The sequence below is a fragment of the Trachypithecus francoisi genome, unplaced genomic scaffold (assembly GCF_009764315.1).
Source record: "Trachypithecus francoisi isolate TF-2019V2 unplaced genomic scaffold, Tfra_2.0 Lachesis_group8, whole genome shotgun sequence".
Classification (NCBI taxonomy): Eukaryota; Metazoa; Chordata; class Mammalia; order Primates; family Cercopithecidae; genus Trachypithecus; species Trachypithecus francoisi.
The window spans coordinates 29,843,493-29,868,095 of record NW_022681473.1 but is presented as its reverse complement, the minus strand read 5'-3'; the positions used below and the strand labels follow the sequence as shown (position 1 = coordinate 29,868,095).

The 24,603-nt window shown below is 37.6% G+C and overlaps 2 protein-coding genes across 6 annotated transcripts in view; one reads left to right on the top strand and one right to left on the bottom strand.

Moving 5' to 3' along the window:
- APIP (APAF1 interacting protein) overlaps nt 1-285 on the bottom strand; it is a 41,071-nt gene extending 40,786 nt beyond the window's left edge. Inside the window, exon 1 of one of the 3 annotated variants that reach the window (XM_033207749.1) lies at nt 22-285. In XM_033207749.1, coding sequence (XP_033063640.1) covers nt 22-78 — 57 coding nt within the window. In that variant the 5' untranslated portion in view covers nt 79-285. The remainder of the gene's footprint in view (nt 1-21) is intronic. The other 2 variants (XM_033207748.1, XM_033207747.1) reach the window with 2 other exon arrangements.
- PDHX (pyruvate dehydrogenase complex component X) overlaps nt 166-24,603 on the top strand; it is a 94,203-nt gene continuing 69,765 nt past the window's right edge. For 2 of the 3 annotated variants that reach the window (XM_033207745.1, XM_033207744.1), the window contains exons 1-2: nt 274-597; nt 15,399-15,479. In XM_033207745.1, coding sequence (XP_033063636.1) covers nt 438-597; nt 15,399-15,479 — 241 coding nt within the window. In that variant the 5' untranslated portion in view covers nt 274-437. Of the gene's footprint in view, nt 598-15,398; nt 15,480-24,603 lie in introns of all 3 variants that reach the window. The other variant, XM_033207746.1, reaches the window with a different exon arrangement.

Below are 24,603 nucleotides of genomic sequence, written 5' to 3'. Positions count from 1 at the left end.
GACCGGTGGCCCCGCCCCTACCTGCGCGCCGCATCTCCGGGAATAACAGTCTCCCTCTCGAGCGTCACAGCCAGACATGGCCTAGACCAGGGACCCACGCGGCCTCCAATCTCCGCACGGCTTTGCTCGCGGCGCTCAGCCTGGGTTGAGGCAGCAAGGCCGCAAATGCAATCAGGCGGCGCTGAGGGCAGCCCGGGGGCGGGGCGAACAGGGTGGGAGGGGTCTGATAAGGCCCCTCCGGCTGGGGTATCCAGCAGCGCACCTGACTGCCCGGGAGGCGTGGCCAATGTGGTTGGAGGCGGGACTAGGAGGGCTTCAAGTCTGAGAGACCTAAAGGCACCTCGATCGTCTGGGGGCGCGGCCAACCATGTGGGGGGCGGGGCCTTGATGCTGGACATCAGGCTGTGCTGCGGGCAGCCGGTGAGAAGGCCGTGAAGATGGCGGCCTCCTGGAGGCTAGGCTGTGATCCGCGGCTACTGCGTTATCTTGTGGGCTTCCCTGGTTGCCGAAGCGTAGGACTGGTGAAGGGGGCTCTTGGGTGGTCTGTAAGCCGCGGAGCTTATTGGAGATGGTTTCACAGCACGCAGTGGCTTCGGGGTGAGTGGCCGGGGCTCGCTCAGCTTCTCTGTGTAGCTGAGTGATGGGCCTGGGACAAGGGCAGTCTTGATTGAGGACCTGCGTCTGGGTGTTGAGGTGCGCGGGCTCCCTATTCCTTTCCCTCTTTCCCTGGGTGGGGTCCGCTGACTCGGCCTAATGCATGCTGTGGAGGGCTTTCTTGGCAGCTGGGAGAACCCGACCCTACCCTAGGCCTCCTGGTTTGTATGACTTTGTGACCTTGCCTTGGAATTTGAGTTATTTGTGAGGCGCGGAGAGGGTTCCCAAACTCTCCTCCCTCAGCCCCCTTTCCAGTCAAGGCTCAGGTTTCTTTAGGGTTGTCAAACGTCTCATACGAGAAAAAGCTGCCCAAGGTTGCCGAGATTGAAAAGCCACTGTTGGGAGTTCTTACTCGTTCTCTAGGCCTCTCTCTTGGGAGGTGTTTTCATTGAGGCCAGTCGAGTTTTTACCCCACGCCATGACTCGTGGAAGACTTAAATTTGTAAATTCCTACGGCATCACAGACAAAGGTCCAGGAGAATGTTTCAAGCAAATATTCGCTTGAAAGAGCGAACATTTAGGAGATAAATCATACCAAAAAGTTTATTATAGAAAATTGTCGTTTAGTAATGATATTGATCGATTAACACAATTCTTGCAGTATTTAACAGTATGCAAAATGGCAGACTGGGTATTATTTTTCCTTATTTGGGGAGAGGGTTGGAGGGAGGCAGGGATGGAGAATAGGACTGACGTTTTTTAGTGTGACTATTACCTGCCAATCATCGTTCCTGGCACTCTACAGAATGAATTTTAATTTAAATAGGTCTAATAGACATTGCCTTCATATTCTGAGCTACCTGAGGCCCAGAAAGAAAAAAAAAATCACACAAAGTCATATAGTAAGATGAATGTATTGGGATTCCTAAAGATTCCGTAATGGGAACAATTTATTTCAGTTTTTTTGGTGTAATGTTTCATAACATATCCCTTGGAGCAGAGGTGCTTTAACAGTGTGTGCAGAATTCCCTCTCTTCCCTCCTCCAGGTTTGTTGAAATTAAATTTTTTTACGGCTCGTAGAGATTTGGTCTGATCTAGTGTGGGGCTCAGGAATCTGCATTTTACAAATGTTGGATGAGTTTTGATGTTTTATTTTATCATGGAATACTAAAAGTTTAGTATTAGATATAATCTGGGAAGAGTGTTCTTAATCTTGTTTATCAAGCAGATCCTTTTGAGAATCTTTGAAAATGCTGCAGACTCTCTATACAGAGAAGGTACCATAAATGGTTACACACAAAAATGTGCATGTGGTGGCTCATGACTGTAATCCCAGTACTTTGGGAGGCAAGACTGGAAGATTGCTTGAGCCCAGGAGTTGGAGACCAGCCCGGGCAACAAAGTGAGACCCCTGCCTCTACTTGAAAAAAAAAAAAAAATTAGCCAGGCGTGCTGGCATCCCCGCTACTCCAGGGGCTGAGGCAGGAGGATCCCTTGAACCCAGGAGTTAGATGTTTCAGTGAGCTATGATCCTACCATTGCACTTCAGCCTGAGTGACAGAGTGAGACCCTGTCTTAGAAAAAAAAAAAAAAAAAGAGTATACGTAGGCCCAGTTTAATGCCTTTAGGAACTCACTTAGGCAAGCAATCCTTATCTGCATCCTCATGATATTTTTTACCTATTGCCCATCCCCTAGACATATACCATGAACAACTTGTCTAACCCAGTTTGAATACCATCTGTCAGGAAGAAGGCACTGCATCTCAGGGAAAGCCAAATTAGTTTTCTAGTGCTGCTGCAACAGATTACCACCAATTAGTGGCTTAAAACAACACAAATTCACATCTCATAGTTCTGGAGGTCTGAAGTCCAAAATGGATCTTCTAGGCTAAAATCAAGCTATTGGTAGGAGCTGCATTCTTTTCTGGAGGCTCGAGACCCCATTCCCTTACGTTTTCCAGATTCTAGAGGTTTCAAAGATTCTTTGACTCATGGGCTTCGAAGTCAGCAATGACTGGTTCAGTCTTTATCACATTACATCACTTTTAATACTCCCCCCTGCCTTCTGCCACTTACAAGGACCCTTGTGATTACATTGGGCTCATCTGGATGATCCAGAATATTTTCCCCATCTCAAGGTTGAGTAGAAACCTTAATTCCATCTTTAACCTTAATTCCCTCTTGCCATGTAACAGCATATTCATAGGTTCTGGGTATTAGGACGTGAACCTTTTGAGACATGGCATTCTGCATGTGAAGCTGTGGAAAGTATTTGGAAATACTAAGTATTTAGAAACTTTGGACTTTTTTTCTAATACCGAGCCAAAATTTATCCGCTTCTGACTTGCACCTACATACAGGTTTTTGTTTTGCCATGCCGAAAACACATGACAATCCTTGGACTATTTGTTTTACAAAGTGTGAATTTACGATGGTATTTTTTCTCTGAGCTTGGTAGAAACTGTAGTTTCATAAAACTAATCAACTATTTGGATTACTGTAAACTGTATACATTAAGTACGTTTATTGAACTGTTTCCTCTTTCACACAAATATCCAGGATTTAAAAATTTGTTAGTTGGAACTACCTTTGGAGTTTTGGTTTCCTTAAAAGGTGTTGGCAGCATTTTTATTAGCTATGACATACGCCATTGTCTTAGCACTTCCTAGAATTTCTCATTCACTTCTCACATAACCTAGTAAAGTTGGCATCATCTGCATTTAGTTGGACAAAAACACCAAGACTTAAGAGAAATTGAGTCTCCTAAAGACACACAACTATGTTAATGAACTGAAGTGCATGTATGTATTTGTATACATATATTAATTTGCTTAACAAATCTTTAATTTGTATCATTCTCTCAATAGATTTATTGAGAATGTAGAGACTATCTTTCTCACCACTTATATTATTGAAGAATGGGTGAAGAAATTGGCATCTGTTAGCTGCCAGGCACATGGTAGCCTGCTTGGGAAGTAGTGGCCAGCTGAATCAAACAGATTCTCAGTATTTGCCACATGGCACATTTAATCATACTTAGTTTCTGGACATGCAATCCAAAATTCTATATAGGGCTGATCCTTAAGGTATTTGTAGTGTCTTTGGGAACGTAAACAATAAAGGCATGATTTCAGTAATGTTTGCAGTAAGCTCAGAGGGGGTAAGTTTGAGATGATCAGGAAATAATATATAAGGCAGCTTCTTAGAAGAAGAGGTGGCAGCCCTTACAGGCTGAAGGAACAGCATAAACAAAGACCCAGAGACCAGAGTGGTAGTTCTATAATTGACACAGCATCTGTAAACAGTTTTCAACCTACCCTAGACAGTTAACTTCAAAGAGTTTAAATTATGGTCCTTTCAGAGTAGGTAGTATGATTTGGCATATAATTGGTAAGATGTTAATTAATAATACTGGTTTTAAGTTGTCTCTGAAGAATAACATGTTGAATTTAAAATAACCTGTGAATAGAAAAATAAATGAGGTTCAATCTTGGTGGCGATTTGCCTAGTATGTAATTATAGGCCTTGCATATTATAGATGTTAAATAAACATACCTAAGGAAGCTAGAAATCTAGGAAGTTATAAAAGAACACTAGAGCCTACAGTAGGATTGCAAGTTGGCAGCCAGTGAACTGACCCACATTGTTTTAGCAGAAAAACTTATGGCAAAATTTTGAAATCAAGAGACTTTACAGACAAAACTAGATGTTTGTTTTCTCTTTAAAATTGGAAGTTAAACCCTATGTAGTGACAATTATCTAACACTATAATTGTTCTTTTTAGGTAGTAATAATTGTTCTTTTTAGGTAGGAAATTGCTTCCTACTTTGTCACTATCCCCCCTACATCTTAGCAAGGCTGAATGTCCCTTAGTATTTGCATCATCTCTAGTTGTCATTTTTTTCTTGTACCCTTATCTCTATGGAAAGCAGAAGACAAAAGACCAAGAAAAATGGGAGAAAGCAGATATTGTGTATTTGTGTAAAGGAGGAAAATGCTTATCCATTTAATATGAAAATAAAGAATGTCAGAATCTAAAGAAAAAAGCCTTAAGATGCTAGTCCTCTTTTCTCACCTGCCTGTTTTTTGTAGACATATGAGTTTTTGACAGCAGTGCTATAACAAGGAGAGAGGGAACTTCTTTGATAGAGTTAATGGTATGGTATTTCTGCCAAAACACAGATACTCTTTTAGGCCTGGTTCTTATTAAGTGCTTATACATTGATAACTGATCACATTGATACTGTCCTTCGAGTTCTCATTTACCTGTGGAAACAAACATGTAGAAAGCTGTAGTAAAAGTAGGATTTATTAAAAGGATAGAACATCACTTATAAAGTGCTGCAGGGCTATGGGGAAACCATAATTATTCCATCTATTTCTTCTAGAGCTCCTATTGTTTGTCTTCTTTCTCTTATTTACTTTGTTTTTCTGTGTAGACTTGTGATTATCAATCTGTTTACTCCTGGCTTTTCTTTCTCAATGTCAGCTTGCCTTGCTTCATTGGTGATTCAGGCCTTTATGCATGATGCTCTGTCAGTTCAGTTTAAGTGCCCACCATCATTTCTGTAATCTCTTTCCAAATTCCTTGAATAGAGTAACTGACTGACCCACTGTAGATCAGTTGTGCTATAGGGCCTGCAAGGCTTTCGAAGGCTATGATTTGGACATTTTCTTTAAGAAAGTAGCATACGTTGAGAATCGATGATTGACATGTCTGTTGCTATGACCACGTGACTAAAATAGTTCAGTAGTGCAGTAGTCCTTTATTTTAATTGTTTCTGTGCTAGGTAATGACCAAGCAAAATGCATCATCTAAGCAAAGCAGATCTAGACTACTCAGCTGAGATGTTTGCCCATCCAAAGAAAATAGGGCAGGGTAAATGAGATCTTACCACAGGCAGCAACAGGAGGGACTAAGAAGATTTAGATGATTAGGAAATATTTTGTATATGTTTACTTTGTTTTAAAGCATTTTATTCTGTATATGAAAGCAGCATATTAGAAGTAGCCATCATATACTGAGCTCTCACTATATTTGCATTACTTCTAACTGTCATAAAAACCCAGCAAAGGTTTGCCAGGTTTCATAGGAGAAGAAATAGAGACTCAGAGAGGTTTTAGCATTTTACCCAAGGTTAGTGGATAAGTGGATGACCACTTTGGAACTGTGCACCTGATGACGTCCAGAAGACATCTTCTTGGATGTCTTTTTTGCAGAACAAAGAAACATCTTCTGTTACCACAGCAGAATTTTCTTATATTGTATTGACCAGAATTGGGTCGTTTGCCCTTTCTTAAGTTAGTTACTGGCTTGACTTCACTGTGTGAAAAATGGATAAACTTTGGCTAATCATGGGGATGGGTGTGGAATCACTAACTCTTGAGTGTGTATGCCCAAGAAAAATATATAGCTGAACAAAGTTGAGCTTCTACCAGCAAGAAAGAAATTTGGGGAGTAGGTTTGGGAGTAATAAGTAGCATTTATCGAGAGCTTACTATATACTGTGCACTCTTGTAAGCACTTTACATGAATCAGCTCCATTTAATACTCACAACTAATGCTATACTCTGGTAGATAGTTCAAGTTTCAACCCAGATCTGACACCAATGCCTGTTTCCTTAACCATAGTTTACCTCAGTATCAAGTGATAGCTTGATTATAGATTTCAGCAGAACAGTGTCAGCATGCTGACATTTTGTTCACATGTGTACATTCTATATGAACATTTTTGCTTTTTTTTAAAAAAAATGAAATCAGACATAGTAATAACTGCATTGTAGACTAGCATTTCTGTGACAACCTGTCATTTTAGTACAATTAAGGACACCAAAATTCTTGAGTACGTATAAGGGTGGCATGACTATTTAAGAGAGAGTATATATTGACTTCTCCTACCTGTAAATTTCTAAGGTGACGTACTCTTATTGTTGTCTTGAGCTTAATTTGCCTTTTACAACAAAATGTGTAAGTTCCCATAAAGTATCGTGTGTGTGTGTGTGTGTGTGTGTGTTTTCTTTTGCTAGGCTATAAATGGAATGCTAATTTCTTTTTACTCTTCTCCCAAGATGGCAAAGTAAAGTGAGATTCATGTAGAATTTTAATTTTATAGTTTAATACCAAGAAGGCCAGTATTGCAAGCTGAAATCTCTTCTAAAATATTTGGTTTATTTCATTCCAAGGAAATGCATTCTACACCATATGCTATCTAAACATTCTGGCTAACCTCTTTTCTAATGTGCTGTTGGATACTAAGTAGAAGTATAATAATATGGAATCAGCAGATTCTATATTCTATAAACAAGATGGGGTATATGGTGATTCATTTTTTTGGTAGGCAGTACATTTACTATAGCTAGTGATCTGTTTGATACTTTTCCATTACTGTATAAATCAAGGACTTTATTATGTGAATCATTCGTAGGGAAAAATTAGGATCAGCAAATGTCTAATTCAGGAGAGATTGCTTGGGAATCTATTAGCCCTGGTTTTTGGAGGGGAAGAAATCTGTTAGAAAACTGATAAAAACTATACCACTTCTTCAGGAAAGCGTATACATACAAAATTTTATATATAATTCTGAGTCCAGAGGACTCAGATCTCCCTGTAATTTGTCCATAAGTACCACCTAGTCTAAAGCCTATTTCCATAAACATTTTCATCATTTCCTAGCTTTCTGTTTTTTGGATAATAGCCATCCTAATGGATATTAAGTAGTACTAGTACAGATTTTTTTTTGTTTTCCAGTCTTCATCAGGTAGAATCTCTTTGATTGTCTAATGGCACTTTTATCTACTACTGTCTAGTACTTGTGTATTTATCTTCTCATCTAAATTGTAATCCTTTTGAGGTGAAGAAGCTGGTTTGGTCTAGGGCTAGGATAACAAGTGTTCAGTAGGCATTTGTTGAATGCCTACTGAGTTTAATGAGATCTTGGTTTTCAAATATGAAATGTAGTTGGAATAGAGATTAAGAATTAGTGTACTTTAGTCATGAGAACACTGCTGAATTAGGTAGAGGAGAGAGTAAAAAGGGAACCTTCAAGTTTGGGCTGGGAAGGTGAAAGGAACCTGTGAATGCATCTCTCATTACTCCAAGTAGGAACTGTGATATTCTACAATACTGTGACATCTTAACAGTATTATAGGATATTGTGATACATCTAGCCAGCTATCTGAATGCCTCCAGCATATACCCTCTTAATTGTTTCTATGCAGCCCATCAAAAATAAATAGCTAACATTTTTGATACTTATTCTCTGCCAAGCCCCATGTGTTACCTTTTTTTTTTTTTTTTTTTTTTTGAGACGGAACCTTGCTCTGTCACCCAGGCTGGAGTGCAGTGGGGTGATCCCGGCTCACTGCAACCTCTGCCTCCCAGTTTCAGGCCTCCAAGTGCCACCATGCCTGGCTAATTTTTGTATTTTTAGTAAAGATGGGCTTTCACCATGTTGTCCAGGCTGGTCTTGAACTTCTGACCTCATGTGATCCACCTGCCTCAGCCTCCCAAAGTGCTGGGATTACACGCATGAACCACTGCTCCCAGCCTACCTTATTTCTTTACAAAAATCTATTTATGGCACCATTTTAGAGAAGAGGAAACAGACATGGATTGAATAAATAACTTGTAGGTGGTGGATCTGAAATTTGAGCCTAGGCAGTTTGATTCCAGTACCTGCTCTCTAAATCACTATGGTATTCTGCTTCTCCCTGAGTTTTTTAAATTAAATATTTAACTAAATAATAAAATATTTCATGTAGCACAATAGTACATGCCTGTAGTTTAAATAGTACTGAAAGGCTTGTAACAGTACAGTGGATCTCTGCCCCATCTCATCCAACTTTCCCAGTCTGCCTTAGAAGCAACCGGTTTTGTCTTTTAACTTCCTTCTGGCATTCGCCTATCTCCCTGTTTCTATTTTAGCCGTTATCTGTGGATGACTGACGGTCAGTGCCACTCTCTGTTTTCCCTCCCCAGTGAAATTGTTTTGTAAGTCTTGGTCAAATATTCACTGTTTACACTAAACAAATATTATTCACAATTGAGGATTGTCCCATATTTCGATTGTTAGCCTTCTTTTAGCTGCAGTTATTGCTGCCTTTTAAATTTTTAATTAGTTTTCTCTGTGATAATTTCTAATTTATCTAACACTATGTAATAGCTTCTCCACACAGTTTTCTGTAATGTCAGCCACATCAGATACTTTCTCATTTAACTTATTTTTGCAGTTTTTATATATCACCAGTTGTGTAGATTGAACTTCAAGCTCTTCTTTTTGCCCTCTGCAGAGAAAACAAGCTTCAGTCTTCTGTTGAATGAGGGTAGGTTCTGTTGAATGAGTTGTTACCTACCACTGGATTAAGAGAGGGGATCCAGGTATCTAGCTACTTTTCAAACAGCAGCCACCCAAATCCTCCCTGGCTTAGGATACGGCTTTCTAGGGTCTCTGTAGCTGATTATTATTTATCAATTTACTTTTCTGCTTCCAAAATTATGTGCCATTATTCCTTCTTTTCTCTCTGTCCTTGTGGGTTCTGTTTAAAAATAACAAAAACAAACAGCACATTTTTAAACTTGGTGTTAGGTAAGTTTGAAAGAGGAAGTAAGATTGGATAAATTTATTGTAGACATATATGAAAATGTAGGTTATCAGAAATAAAAGAAATAAAAAGCCCTTATAGTAATATCACTAGCTAGAGATGACTACTGTTGCCATTTTAGAGTATTTCATTTCAGTCTTTATGTGTGTATAAGCAGGGCAGGTAGAAGTTGGATGATATCGTCTATAGGTTTGAGCATCTCTACTCTGAAAATCTGACATCCAAAGCTTTTTGAGCACTGACCTGATGCTCAGAGGTGATACTTAAAGGAAATGTTCATTGGAGCATTTGGGATTTTGGACTTTGAGATTAGGGATGCTCAACCAGTAAGAATAATGCAAATATTCCAAAATCGGAAAAAATCTGAAATTAAGAATTCTTATAGTCCCAAGCATTTCTGATAAGGCATACTCAACCTATATATTGCTTATGGGTTGTCTTTTTTATGTTTGTTAGCATGCCAAGACCTGTAAGTGCTGTTTTCATACAAACTGTTGTGCATTCATTTTCTATTGTGGTCCATTGACATTTTCAGTCTATTTTTACTCCAGTACCATACCAGAATAACTCTTTGAACAAAGAAGACTTATATGACAAACGCTCATTTAAAATAAAAAATAACGTAACTGCCTTTATTCCAAGTGTTACTATGTGCCTAGTGCTGATTTTTAAATTACTTTTACTTTGTTCTGCTTTATTTTATCCAGCCTGCAGATGGCAGAATTGTTTTATTTGAACAGCAATTTTGAAGGCTCCGTTTTATTTAGTGTGTTGTGACATTGGAATGAGAAGCGATTAAATGAACAGTCTCTCTCCCTATTAGCGAAGAAGCAAATTAATGTTAGAGACAGGGAGCCACACTAAGAAAGTACTGGGTAATTTACTTTTTCATTTGGTCTGTCTTCATTTCATGATTTTTGCATGCTTGGATTATAAATGAACTAGAGCCTATAAATGAACTGGAGCATGATGTTTAAGCTGTACCATATGTAAACTGCTGAATACCCTTACTTACTTTAGTCAGAGTAATGGAGCTTAAATCTGCTTCATATTAACCATAAAACAGTTTGTTCTGCATTTGTATTTTAAGAGTTTGCGTGTATGAAATTTTTTTTTTTAATCTGGAGACCTTTTAGTGTTCATATATAGATCATCAATTTAAAGCTTTGATACAATTGAGTTTGCTGTGAAGTATGAGCATTTTGTTCTCAGGATAAAATAAATACTTTAGGGAATAAGAAACTAGAATTAGATTAGTGTACCATATTTGAAATTGAAGTCAGAATTATGCTATAGAAAAATTGGAAGAGCCCATTTGAAGAAATATAGGAATTGCTTAGAGGGATTACTGTAAAATTCAGTGATTGCTAAATTGCTCATGTAGCAGAAATGGCAGGGAAAACAGCAATATTCTAAGCAAAAAATTTTAACTTATTGTGTCATTCTGCTGATGTAAAAAAAGTAATATAGTTCTCATGAGTCATGAGACTTTACTTTTAAAATCAGCACGTTTAAATATAAACTACTGGACCACATACATTACAATAGTCATTTTAAAATTTTAAAAAATGTTTTGTAACTGCTATGGAAGGGTAGGTTTCACAAACCAATTCGGTATAATTTGTTAGCTTTATAAGAAGGAGCAGAACACTAAAGTGACTACAAAAGTGTTAAATTTTAACTAAATTTTGAGTACTTTATGAGTACTAATTGAAAAACCTTTATAATGAGTGCAGCAAACTACTTACCTGCAATTGTGGGAAACTAATATTAGTAGGAAACATAATTGGTGCATATCTTAAGGCCTTCTTAATTTGACAAGAGAATGGTAGAATGTACAGCTTACTGGAATGAGGAGGGAGTCTGCGTATAATTTCAAATGTAATTAATATTAGGTAAAGGATAAAATTCCATTCCAAGGAGTCTAGAAAAGTCCACACTATCTTAGTAGAGCTGGCAGCAGCTGTAAAGGGCAGATATTAATTATGTGCAGGCCTGTCACTTCCAGCTGATATTATGATTGTGTAATTACTTTCCCGTCAGAAAAATACATCTGGAAAAGATATCATGTAGTGTTCTAATCAAAAGAGGGTATACTAGAAAGAAATATGTACTTTTATTAACACATTAATGCTTATGAAATGATTTTTCTAGCATGAAAGCCTGAGGATAGATTAGTTAGAATCACCACAAAATATACTGCACATTTAACTCTCCGTAATAAGTGAGTATAATCTATCAAGAGATAGTATTGAATAATGGAAATGTCCAAAATATCTTTCTTTGGTTTTTGTCACCTTCATTTCAGAGTAAAGATAATGATCTACTACAGAATTGTTATATTATCATAATTCAGCTAAATAATTTCAGTTCATTTCATGAAGGGGGACTAAGGAACGATTATGTTCTTTTTATTTTTAAAATATGAAAAATTTTGAGGTTCTTGATTTGGTAACTTGAAAAATAATACTTAATAAATGCAGAGGCTTCATAATATTGTCCTTAATGTCAAGAGTAATGGAAATGTGAAGGTCTCTTAGGTGAGAGATTATAATAGGAGATAGAATCATAAAATAAATATGAATTGTGTCATGACAATTGGAACCAAAGCATACAAATATTGGAGAGAGACTTTAAGAGAATTAAGTTAGTATTTGTCGTAAATTGGAATCTGGCTATAATATCATTGAGGTCCATTTAGTTGCTTCTTTGAAATGGAACTCTTTGATATATAAATGTAATATGTATATATTGATGAAATATTCTGTTTATAATACCTGGCTTCAGCTTTTTGATAGAACACATTAGGACCTTTTTTTTTTTTTTTTAAGCTTTTGTTTTCAAAAAGAGGCTGGCCTCTTACCATGGTGTCATTTAAAAGGTGGGAGTTTTTTTGTCCACCCCCCACTCCTTTTTTTTTTTTTTCCCAAAACAAGTGCATTTGTTTTCTGAGCTTAAAAAAATAATGCTGAGGTTCAGGCTGACAGTACATTCTTTAAGCAACTGTTTTTGATTTCTTTATCAAGCCATGTAAAACATGAAAAAGGCAGTAAGACACACCACATAGTGTAGAGTATTAGCTCATTCTATTATCTCCAAATGCATTTAATGTGTTAAGCTTTATGCACATTTTAAGAATTCTTGCAATTAAGTTTAGGATTGTTATGGTTTGGATTTGGAGATGCATCACTAATGTTATAATCTTGCCTGTGTGTGAGAGAGAGAGAGTGTGTGTGTGTGTGTGTGTTTTCCCTAAGTGCACTTCCCTAATTTTAGTTCACTCAAGAATTTAGTTCTCCAGCGTTTTATAGACAAAACATTATGGTTGTACTTAGTAGTTTGCATTATTTTTTACCTATTTAATATTTTAATGTGCCTATTTTAGTTCACAAGGACTTATTTTACTAAGTAAAAAATGCAGAGTTTTTTTAAAGCTATCTTCTAGTTATAATTAGCATTTCAACTAGAGGTAGCTTGGGAATTAAGTGAAACTGTTGCAGCTACAGTTATTGAGAATCATGGTGGACTGGAGTTGGATGGCCTTTGTTCTTCAGTGTCTTCCAAAATAACCATCTTTCATAATTAGGAGTTAGGAAACTCATTGTGGCTATTTTTCCTCCTGTTTTTCAATATATAATGCACTTAGAGATAACCTGTTTTTGTGTGCATTTGAAATATTCATTGTCAGTAGTAAAGATGGTTTTTTTTGAGATGGAGTCTCGTTCTGTCGCCCAGGATGGAGTGTAGTGGGGCGATCTCGGCTCACTGTAAGCTCCGCCTCCCAGGTTCACGCCATTCTCCCGCCTCAGCCTCCCAAGTAGCTGGGACTACAGGCGCCCTCCACCACACCCGGCTAATTTTTTGTATTTTTGGTAGAGACGGGAGACGGGGTTTCACTGTGTTAGGCAGGATGGTCTCGATCTCCTGACCTCGTGATCCGCCCACCTCAGCCTCCCAAAGTGCTGGGATTACAGGCGTGAGCCACCGCGCCCGGCCTGTAAAGATGGTTTTTTTGTTTTGTTTTGTTTTTCTCAGGCAGAGTCTTGCTCTGTTGCCCATGCTGGAGTGCAGTGATCTTGACTCACTGCAACCGTCTCCCAGATTCGAGTGATTCTCATGCCTCAGCCCCCCAAATAACTGGGATTACAGGCATGTGCCACCACGCCTGGCTAATTTTTAAATTTTGATAGAGTGGGGTTTCACCACGTTGGCCAGGCTGGTCTCAAACTTCTGGCCTCAAATCTGCCCACCTTGGCAAAAGTGGTTTTTTAATACAAGAATTCTGCATGTTCAAGGTGGGGAAAAGGTTTATAAGGATATTTGATTAGACATATATGAAGAATGCCCACATGGATCTGATATGTCTGGTTTGCTATATTTGGATTTCTGAGTGAATATAAGCTATCAATAACCATTAATTAATTGATGATCCATGTTTGTAAGGAACATTGAGATGTTAAGTCAGCACAGCTTTGAGAGTTAAGCATGCAGATTCTCATGCTATAATCAGTCTGGATTGTGGTTTTCTCTTTGATGAAATGGGCATGTTTGACTTGGACTTTGGTTTGGGCTGTGTCATCGTTGGGGCACTAGGAGTGATAGTTCTACTTTTCCAACCTTCTTAGAATTTGGTGCCAATGGAGAGAGAGAAAGGATAAGACAGATGGAGATCAAATGCTGATAGTTACATTGGATTGGAGAATGTGCCTTAGATCTGTGGCCTAAGATTGGGCTTCTTAGTATAACCCCACTTTAGACTTTGAACTTTCTGTTTTAGAGGGAGACTGTGTGTGTCCAAAGCAAACACACATATCCGAATTGCTGCCTCATATCCATTGGGCCCTGATGGCAAGAACACAGAGAGGTGGGCCTGTGGAGCTGCTTTTGAAAGGCAGGGCCATGTGTGCCTAGCACGTGGGTGGAGGAGCTGAGAGGAGACTGCAGGTTGTCTATAATTAGGAAGTTGTTAAAATAAGGAAGGGACTGAGGCAGGTATACATGCTTGCATTCTTTCTCCAGACCTTCAGAGTGAGGGAAAAGTGGAGAGGTACAGAAACTTTCTCTTAAATACTTCAAAGAGGTGGAAGCGCCTTTATCATGAAGCCATGGGAAATCTCCATTTGAAAATGCAGTACAAGTTATTCAGCTTCCCAAGATAAATATTTATTCTCATTTACCATTAGTGCTAAATTTCCTTGCTTTTAACCCTAAAACATCAGTGGAGACAAAAGAAGCCCTGTTCTTCCATGTTTGAAGTATGTTAGCTATGCTACAGTGTTTTGCTTGTTTGAGTCTGGACAGTTGAACTATCTGAGGAGAGAATAGGGTCTGTGGAAAACTACAGGGGATGGATGTATTTGTTACCATGGTATTTTATTAGTAAATTGTAATCTAAAAGCCATGTTGCTCTTGATTGTAACCCTGGACGGTGGATTGGGAAGTGTTACTGGACAAATACATAGAGTTTCCTTTTTTGATACCTAAGGAAAATGTAGTTATGCTTCATTGGGAGATCATTCTGGTTTGAGGTCTACTTCTCTGGATCCCCAATTGAATTATGGTATACAACAAAAAGTGAGGTTAATTTAACCACTTAAATTCTGATCATTCTTGACAAGGCAAACTTTTCCTTTCACACTTGTTCGTAGGAACCTTTGATTCTTGAATACTATAATAGTAGAGGAAAATAAAAACAGCCAATTTCTTAAAGTCTGATCTTGATTATTCTGTTGTAGATCATCAGAACCATGTTTTTGTTGTTGCAGTTTTGTTGTTGTTGTTTTGTTGTTGTTGTTTTCTTATTTGCCTTTTTCTTTGGTCATTTTACCTATAAATCTTTTTTGCAGAAACAAAAGGGAAGGGAGGAGGTGAAACCTAAATCAATCCTAAATCAATTTTTCTCCTTTTTTTTTTTTTTTTTTTGACTTGTAAGCACCTGGCTTGAGAAGATGCATAGAACACTGGGGAATTATGAAAACAGAGTTTAAAATATTCCAAAAAACATTTTTATTGTTATAAAAAATTGAATTTTATGTTTCCATACTGTTTACTGGAGACTTAGTTTACCAGTTGGGAATCTTTCAGACTTTGGAATGCCTTCTTTTTCAAATTGAATTTGACATTAATTTACTTGAACTTATATTGATGCCTCAAGAGGTGCATTATTTGTTGTGGCTGATGTTTCCTTTTTTTCAATTTCAGGTGATCCCATTAAGATATTAATGCCGTCACTGTCTCCTACAATGGAAGAGGGAAACGTTGTGAAATGGCTGAAAAAGGAAGGTGAGGAGGTACCTTCCTAATATCCTGTGTGCTTTGTTATTTGGTTATTTTTTTTTTTCTAATCTGTCCTGTTATACAATATGTGTTATAAATTAAATAAATTGTGTCCGTTTGGTAGTTCATGTAAGTTTGGTTAAATAAAATTTTCCCATGATAATGTAGCAAAGGTTTTCTGGGTTCAGCCTATATCCTTACACAAGCACAGAATGGTGAAAAATATTTTAAGGCTTTTCCCTCAACTTTTAGTCCTTATACCCAGCTTTTAGTTTCAACATCATAATTTTGACATTCTTCTTAATTGATAACTTTATCATGATTGTGTGTGTGTGTGTGTGTGTGTGTGTGTGTGTGCGCGCGCGCGTGCGCAGGCGTGTGTGTGTTCCGGGAGGTAGCCAAGTTCATTATAAATTTTATTGGAAAGAACAAATAAGTAGAATACAAGGAAAACCCTCAAAAGCAGAGCAGCGGATGAGGGTTGTAGCCCTGCTAATTATTGAAACATAGTATTAAGCATTTCTAATTAAAACTCTGGGATTGGTGCTTAAAAGACAGACCTGTGCAGCTGAGTAGAGAATAAGGAAATAGATGCAGTTGCACATGGAATTTAAGTGTATAGTAAAGGAAGACGATATTAGATTTATTCTTTATATTATGTGAAGGATAAATTACAAATGAATTATACATTTAATGTATAAAAGTGAAACTGTGCAAGTCTTGAATTTCTCTGAACCTGGAAGTAGAATAAACACCCTAACTATAACTCAAAATCCAGATTATAATATGGGAAATAAAATTTGATACTTTTACATGGCTAAAAATACAAGTTAAGTAAAAAAAAGAAGTGACAAATTGGACAAGACTATTTGCGATTTCTATCACAAAGGGTTAATATCCCTAAAAAATCGATAAGAGTGTCAGCTCAACAAGAAAATGGGTAAGATACATGAACAGATGTTTTATGGAAAAATAATTGCAAATGGCTCTTAAACATAGAAAAAATTGCCTAACCTTTCAACTGATAAGAAATGTGCAGATACTTTACTGAAATGTCATTTCTTGCCGATTATATTGACAGTATTTAAAAAGTTTGACAAGCTGTTCTCTTGATGAGGCTGTGGAGGGAAGGGAAGAAGCAGGCACTCTCGGACATTGCTGGAGGAAATGCTAAATGGTGTAAATACTAGGGAAGAGAATTTGGCACTATCTGGAAAAATTACATTTATGTTTACCCTTTGGCCTAGCAGCTTTACTTCGAGGAATCTGTCTCAGTGTTACAGCAGCAAAAATAGGAAAAGTCACAAACACACACTAGGCTGTTTATCACAGCATTGTTTGAAATAGCAAAAGGTGGAAACAACCCAAATGTTGGTTAGTACAGGATTTGTTGAATAACTTTTACATATCCACAACTGTAAAAAGGAATGAGGAATATCTCTCTATACTGCTGTAGAGTGATGTTCATTGAAAAAAGCAAGGTACAGACAAGTGAGTATAGTATATATCATTTATCAAAGAAAGAGGTGGCAGTGCTAATATTTAAGAAATTAAAAAGAAAGGATAAAATAAAACTTTAAAAACAACAATAGATGGTTATTTACAGAGTAATGGAGGGAACAGTGTTGGGGAGAAACTGGAAGCTGGACTTCTCTGAATATATCTTGTTTTGTCTCTTTGACTTTGGGACCATATACATATTTTGCCCAAGTTTAAAACAAAATTAAAATGTAAACGAGTCCTAAAGATTGAAACAATGAGACAGGTGATTCTAATTCATTTTTTTCCTCTCTCTCTTTCTCTCTCTCAATTTGCTTACATAACCATACAGAAAGGCACTATTTCAAATGTCAGATATTTGATTATATGCCCTAATAGATTATAACTGAAGGATAAAGCATCTCCAAAAGTATAATCCTCAACTGTTAGAGTAATCATATTATGCTGGTTATGTTGGTGTTGTTATTCTAAGGCTTTTTTGTGTATTTTATGGGATAAAGCAAATGACTGGTTAAGATAGTATCATTGGAAGCTTGGATTTCTAGTGTAGTTTAAAAGGAGAAACAGGTAAAAGTTTCTAAGGTTAGGAAAGACTCTGTGATGGTAAATTTTCTAGCTCTTTCCCCTGGCAATGCCTGGAAACAAGGACCAATCCAGTCGCAGTGAGCACCCCTAGAACCCAGACTGTAGTCTCTAAATATCAGTTCCCACTAAAGTAAATGAAGGCTCCTTGGAGAGTAGCTACTTGCAGGTCTAGGGCAGGAGATGTGCAGATGAGCTTTTAATATCTTGTCAGTTCAGAAAGCAAGGAAGCTGTCAAAAACTCCTGAGGGCATCTTAAAGGACTCAGGAGCCATAGATGAGATAGTTTGAGGATCACTAAGGATAATAAGGATAATATATTTAATATATTTCAATACATTAAATATATTTGAACCCTAAGTTCACAGTAATACTAAAGGAAAAAAAAATAATTGGTTAGCTGTAGAGGGTGCTAAGAAATAACTCATTTTGAAAATGTAATAAATGGAAAGACTCAAGCATTTTTCTCTACCTTTTCTGCTATATAAACTGTAACTCTGAGTAACGAAGTAATTGATGAGAAGTTTCTCATTATTAGCATATCGCAGTTAAAAGATAGAAGAATCATAGAATGTCACTGTATCGCCATTTTGCAATCTCTGGTAAAATAGTATCATTAACAGCTGCTAACATCACAAAAAGAGAGATAACCAGATATTACATGCTTCCCACTGTGAAGCAGTCTTGCCAGAAAATTGAACCAAATACATTCAAGCCTATAGCTCTGTCATTTTCCAGGAAATGCAGGGGGAAATATAACATGTTCAGTGACACTATCAGAAGTATATCAGCAAAAGCTAAACTGAGGAATTCTATATGCCAGTTTCTTCAACCAATAAATTTCAGGGTGGCAGGGAAGAGCTCGGGGGAGGCGGGCGGGCGAACCTATAGCATACAAGAGATTTGAGACCAGTGCCAACGTATGGACCTTATTTTAATTATGATTCAAGCAAACAAAACAGATGGGGACATTTGAAAACTGGCTGGATATTTAATGATGCTAAGGTTTTTTTTTTTTTTTTTTTTTTGAGACACGATCTCACTCTGTTGCCCAGCCTGGAGTGTAGTGGTGCGATCTCTGCTCACTGCAGCCTCAACCTGGGCTAAGGGTGATTCTCCCACCTAAGTCTCTTGAGTATCTGGGACCACAGGCACGCGCCACCATGCCTGGTTAGTTTTTTGTGTTTTTTTAGAGACGGGGTTTCCCTGTGTTGCTCATGCTGGTTTTGAACTCCTTGGCTCAAGTGATTCTCCTGCCTCGACCTCCCAAAATGCTAGGATTACAGGCATAAGGCACTGCACCCAGCGTAGGGATTATTAATTCTAAAGGTTTAATAATATTTTGGTTATATTTTGATTATTTTTAAAAAATAATCTCACCTAGAAGAGATGTGAGATGAAATACTTATGTATGAAATGACAGTATCTCTAGGATTAGCTTCAGAATAACCCTGGTGGAGGTTGAGAGGGTAGGGAGGGGTATAACTGAAACAAGATCGGTCATGAATCACTTGGCAGTTGTATAAGTGATATGTGGTTTCATTGCCTTTTCTCACCACTTTTGTATAGTTCGAAATTTATTTTTTTATATATATATTTTTAAAAGTTGTACATAGTGCTTTCAGGATATAATTTGAAATGAGAAACTAGTACCAGATGAATTGGAATGTTGATATTATTAAGAGAATATTTGATGCAATACCATCTATAAAGCTGTGTTACGTCACTGTTTCTGGCAACCGTTTTGCCAGATTTTAAGTAACTAATATGGTGCTTAGAAAATACGAATGTGAATAAAAGAGGTGAGTATGTTACAGTGCTCATACAGAAGGATAGAGGAACAGTTAATGTGAAGGAAGCTGGAGAAAGGGACTTTTTGTTTTTCTGGCAGCTACTTTTCCTTTTCTTTTCCCCTTTTTCCTTTGCCATATGTGGTGGTAGAGTCACCCCTCTAGGTATTTGCCACTGGATAGCCTCTTTTAGCACCCTGTGTAGCTGTCTTTCTCTGTGCTTAACTCATTCAGTATCAGGTTAAACTATTGTGGAGGAAAGAGGATGAATCTGCAGTACCTATTAGGGAGTGTTAGACAGAAGAATAGAGAAATTAGAGGTGACTGGAGAAATTAGAGGTGACTGAATGAGTCCCCCACAGCCATTATGATGCTTCACCTGGAGCAATGGTAAGTCAAGTGTTAAAAAGGGAAAGAAAGAAGGAAAGAGCAAGTAGAGAATGAATAACATGGTCTGGGGAGGATTTGTCTAATACCAGAGACTAGCCCTGGCAAGGACTTCCAGGGTATCCTAATGTGATTTAGTAGGCACAGATGTCACTCACACGAATGTTGGTATTGAGTGGTCCAGTCTAGTGCTTATGAAATAGTATCAAGAGTTTAGGCAGTAGGCAGGACACCAGAGTCTGGAAGAGCCGTGTTGTAATTCTAGGAGGTCTAGCCTTTCATGGCATCACTTTTGCCACTAATGATAGGTTTGGGGATGAGGAAGAGGGCTGACAAGTATTTACTTGAGAACCCTAGCCAAATGAGCTGCGGAGTTTGGGACAAGGTCTCACTTCTTTCAGGTAGTCTGGGGTGTAAGGAAAGGCGAGAAAAATTGCTGTGGGTTGAGCCACTATGGAGGTTAGGAGGTATGGTGCCGTGAGGTTATCCAAATGAACATTACTGGTCCTTGATGGACCCAACCAAGTCTAATTGGACATACTACTAAATTTTATTCCTCAGCGGGGATTATGTCTGAGTTTGTTCTTGTTTGTGCTTCGCTTTGTGACTAACATGTTAATTGGAATAGAACTGCAGTGCTGTAAGTGGTCAGTTAGTAAAGGTATCGGCAGAGGGGAAAGTAAGCCAAAAGCAGGGTACATGACAAGGATCCAAGAAGGCTTTGCAGATGAGGTAGTATTTGAACTGGTCCTTGTAGAATAAATGGGCTTTTTAAAAAAGTGAGAAGGACATCCAGATAGAAAAACATGTGTAAAGTCTTGGAAGAAAGATGTCACTGAGACATACTTTAGCAACAACAGGTAGGTCTGGCTGCATTGGGGGCATAATGGCTGTAAGATCAGATAGATTATTAGAAGGATCTTGAATACGAATCTGCAGTTTATCAGTCTGTGAGGGTCCTTATCCTAAAGCCAAAATATATCCACATTCATGGTTTCTTAATAGGAAGTGATTTCTTTTTTCTTTCTTTTCTTTTTTTTTTGGAGACAGAGTCTCACTCTGTTACCCAGGCTGTAGTGCAGTGGCCCGATCTCGCTCACTGCAACCTCCACCTCCCAGGTTCACATGATTCTCGTGCCGCAGCCTCCCAAGTAGCTGGGACTACAGGCGAGCACCACTATGCCTGGCTAATTTTTATATTTTTAGTAGAGACGGAGTTTCACCATGTTGGCCAGGCTGATCTCGAACTCCTGACCTCAAGTGATCTGCCCACCTTGGTCTCCCAAAGTGCTGGGATTATAGGCGTGAGCCACTGTACCTGGGCAGGAAGTGGTTTCTACATACATTTCTGAGCCCTATTAGTAGCATTATGTTGAAAGGAACAGGCCCTAAGAGTAACCTGGTATGAAGAGATAACTATAGGCAATTTAAAGTAGCCTGAGGACTCCTAATCAATGCGACCATCTAAACAGATGGGGTAAAGCATTTGCTATCGGATATAATATTATAAGTAAATCTTTTCAATGTTAAGTGGTGCTGGAATGCAGAGAAAGGAAAAGGAAATCACCAAGTGTCCCCACATCTGGAGTGGTGAATGGGAGTTGAGGCCATGTGCATCACTAGGCCTGAGCTGGAAGGCTGGAGTTTCTGACCTTTTTTTTTTTTTTTTTTTTGGTGGTGGTGGGGTGGGTGGAAGGAGCAAGGAAGGGAAATCAAGAATCAGATTAAGATTTGGATGTGGTAAGATTTGAGATGCATATTAGACATTCAAGGGAAGGTGTTCAATAGACAATTGATTATAGGAGTTGAAGTTCAGGAGTGAAGTCTGACTTGGAGACAGAAATTTGAGAGTTAACAGCATGTGGATGGAATTTAATGCCATGTGATAACAGGCAAATCAATTTTGAATCTATATGGAATAAGAATGCCTACTCCCGTAAAGAGTCCTCCTGAGGGTCAAATTTATAGTACTTGCATTTTCTGGGAACCCACAGGTAGAAGTGAAGTTGTCCTGGGCTGATTGCCTCCGTGGGTTACCTGGTAGAAGCCATTATTCTGGAAGAATACAGCTTCTAATCCAAACCACACAGAATTTGCAGGTAAAGTCTCACTTAGCAAAAGTCACAATCCCACATTTACTAATGTGTGTAGAAGAAGTCTTTTAGGAGTGAAAGTCAGTAGGCATAACAAGCAGCAGGATCCCAGAACTTCAGTTAACTGGAATTACAAAAGTCCACGCAGATTTGAAAAGGATAAACAGAACTTCTAATAATGAAAAATGTCCCTCAAATTAAAAACCCCCAAACCTCAAGGGTGGGCTGAAGTGTGATTAGACAGGACTGAATGAAGAATTTGTGAACGGTAGGACAACTGGAGGAAATTAGGTTGCATGTAACACATAGAGACAGCACTGGAAAATATGAAAGAGAAGTTGACATATGAAGGGTAAAATGAAAATTATTCAGTAACCCAATAGGAATTTCAGAAGAATAAAAAAGAGGGAAATGGGAAGAGGTAATTTTCAAAGAAAAATTTGGCAGAGAATTTTCTAGAATTTAAGAAAGATGCGTATAATGTAAATGGAAGAGCCAGTACCCCATTGGAAAGCATTTTGAGCAATTGACTCTGCATGGCTGCTACCATATTTTAAAATAATTGTCAGTATCTAAGAAAGTTTTACCTTTATAAATAATGTAATGAATTGGAATCTATTTTTAGGTTTCTTTTCTCTGATGAATTATAGAGCTTTGGCTATTTCCATATTCAATATGACAGGGTGTTGGTGTCATTAAATAATTACTCAGACACAGAATAGTCTTTTAGGGATTATTTTAAAAAGATTAACTTTCTTCACACTTTGAGAATTTATAGGTAAGCAGATGAGGGGATTCTTGGGCCACATTTATCTTTCAGACTTCCAGCTCACTGGCAATCTAATAAGTTATTCACACCCGTTAGAATATGAGCAGTAAGATAAAGAGCCAGGAGACACATGGTCTCATTATTCTGTTCTTTTTCCCTTTTGATTACAGTGAGCTATTTTCATGTAGGATAGGCCAGGATATATTTTAGGTCCCTGGAGCATGTTTCCCTGAAGGTTGCTCTTAAAATTCTGTGTTCTGCCAACTGAAGGGAAATTTGTTTTTGCCAAAACACAGTAAATAATTGAAAGCAATCTTAATCCTTGGTTCTTAGTAGTTCACTGGCTTCTTTTTTAAGCTCATCACCTTTGTGATTTGTGATCTATAATTTGCTGCTTTTCATGAACACTTATGTACTGTATACATGGGTATCAATATATGTTTAAGTATGCCTGGTTCTTGGTATATTTATGATAACTTCCTTCATTTTATATTAAAAACATTTATATTCTGACACCATACTTTTCATAGATTTTTTCTCTTATTAACTGTTTTTTGTTTGTTTGAATTTTGAGATTTTTTAAAATGTATGGTCACCATAGAACAATGAGTTTAAACCTTTGTACATTAAGAAAATTGATATTTTCATGAAAAATGATAGTGTTGCATCTAATTATGAATCTAGTTTACTTCTAAGCAAAGACTAGATAAGTATTTGAGAACATTCAATGGACAGCAGTTCAGTCTTGAAACCATTAAGTTTTTTCAAAAATCTGAGACTGATTCACAGCTTCTTTTACTAATGCTGTGTGTGTGTGTGTGTGTGCGCGCGCGCGTGCACGCGTGACATTTTATGCCAAGGAGATAAGGGTGCAAAGAAAAACTCTGGCCCAGGAATCATGGTTTTTCCTTTGGGGTTCCTCCTCTGCCATGAACTACCTGGGAGTGAGTTGAACTAGATGAAATCTAAGGTACAGAATATCCTGGATTTATAATTCTGTGATAACTTATTTTTATTTTCTTTTTTTAAGTAACTGAAATATACTGTATTATAGCATATAAATTATTTCCATCTTTGTTGAACTCATGAGTCTAAGAAAATAAGTTCTATAATGACTCTTAGAGTACTTCATTTCAGTCTGAGGATTGACTAAAACATTATACATCATAAAATTAGTACAGAAAACACTCTGAAAGTGCTAGGTAACAGCCACAATTTCAAAATCTTTTGAAAGGTCAATTGAGCTATCATTCAGCATATTAATTACAAGTTTTTTATTTGGAGGGGGCATGTGCTTCAGATATTTTCAGTTTAAACTGGACCTAGTTTATTTTTTCATCAATTGAACTGTCAAATCTGTTAAAATAATAAAAAGAAAAAAAAAATTCTTGTTCCCCTTTCGTAAGAGAGTATTTGAGGTTGTGAAAAACCTTTTTTTTTTTCTCAAATTATTTGAGATTTTTCTGCTCTGCCATGAAGCACTATGGAACAAAACCAGGCTGAGATAATTCCATCAAGCACTTAGCTACACACACAGTGCCTAGAATGTACGTGGTAAGCATGCTTAACAGTGGTGCTTGTTGCTGCAGTGTTCCTTATGTCATGAGACAAGGGTTTTTTTTCTGAATTTCAAATAGTTTTTGTGAAAGTCTTATACTATGTCTAATATACTGTTACTGTTTAAAATTCAGAAATAAAACCATTTTGAAGAAAGCCTTATCCTGTATCACTAGATGCCACTAGAGAGTTATATGGGTCTCTGGATTCTGCTGTAGAAGACGCTTTGGTTCTATTATTTCTGGGAATATGTATATGTTTGTGGTGCTAAAATGGAAAATTTTGAAAAGTACATTTCACAAATAGCTTCCTTTTTTTTGGTGTACTATGGTTTTAACAGCTTTATTGAGGTATAATTTACATACCATAACATTTACCTATTTTAAGTATTCAGTGATCTTTAGTAAATATATAGAGTTGTGCAGCCATCACCACAATCCAGTTTTAGAACA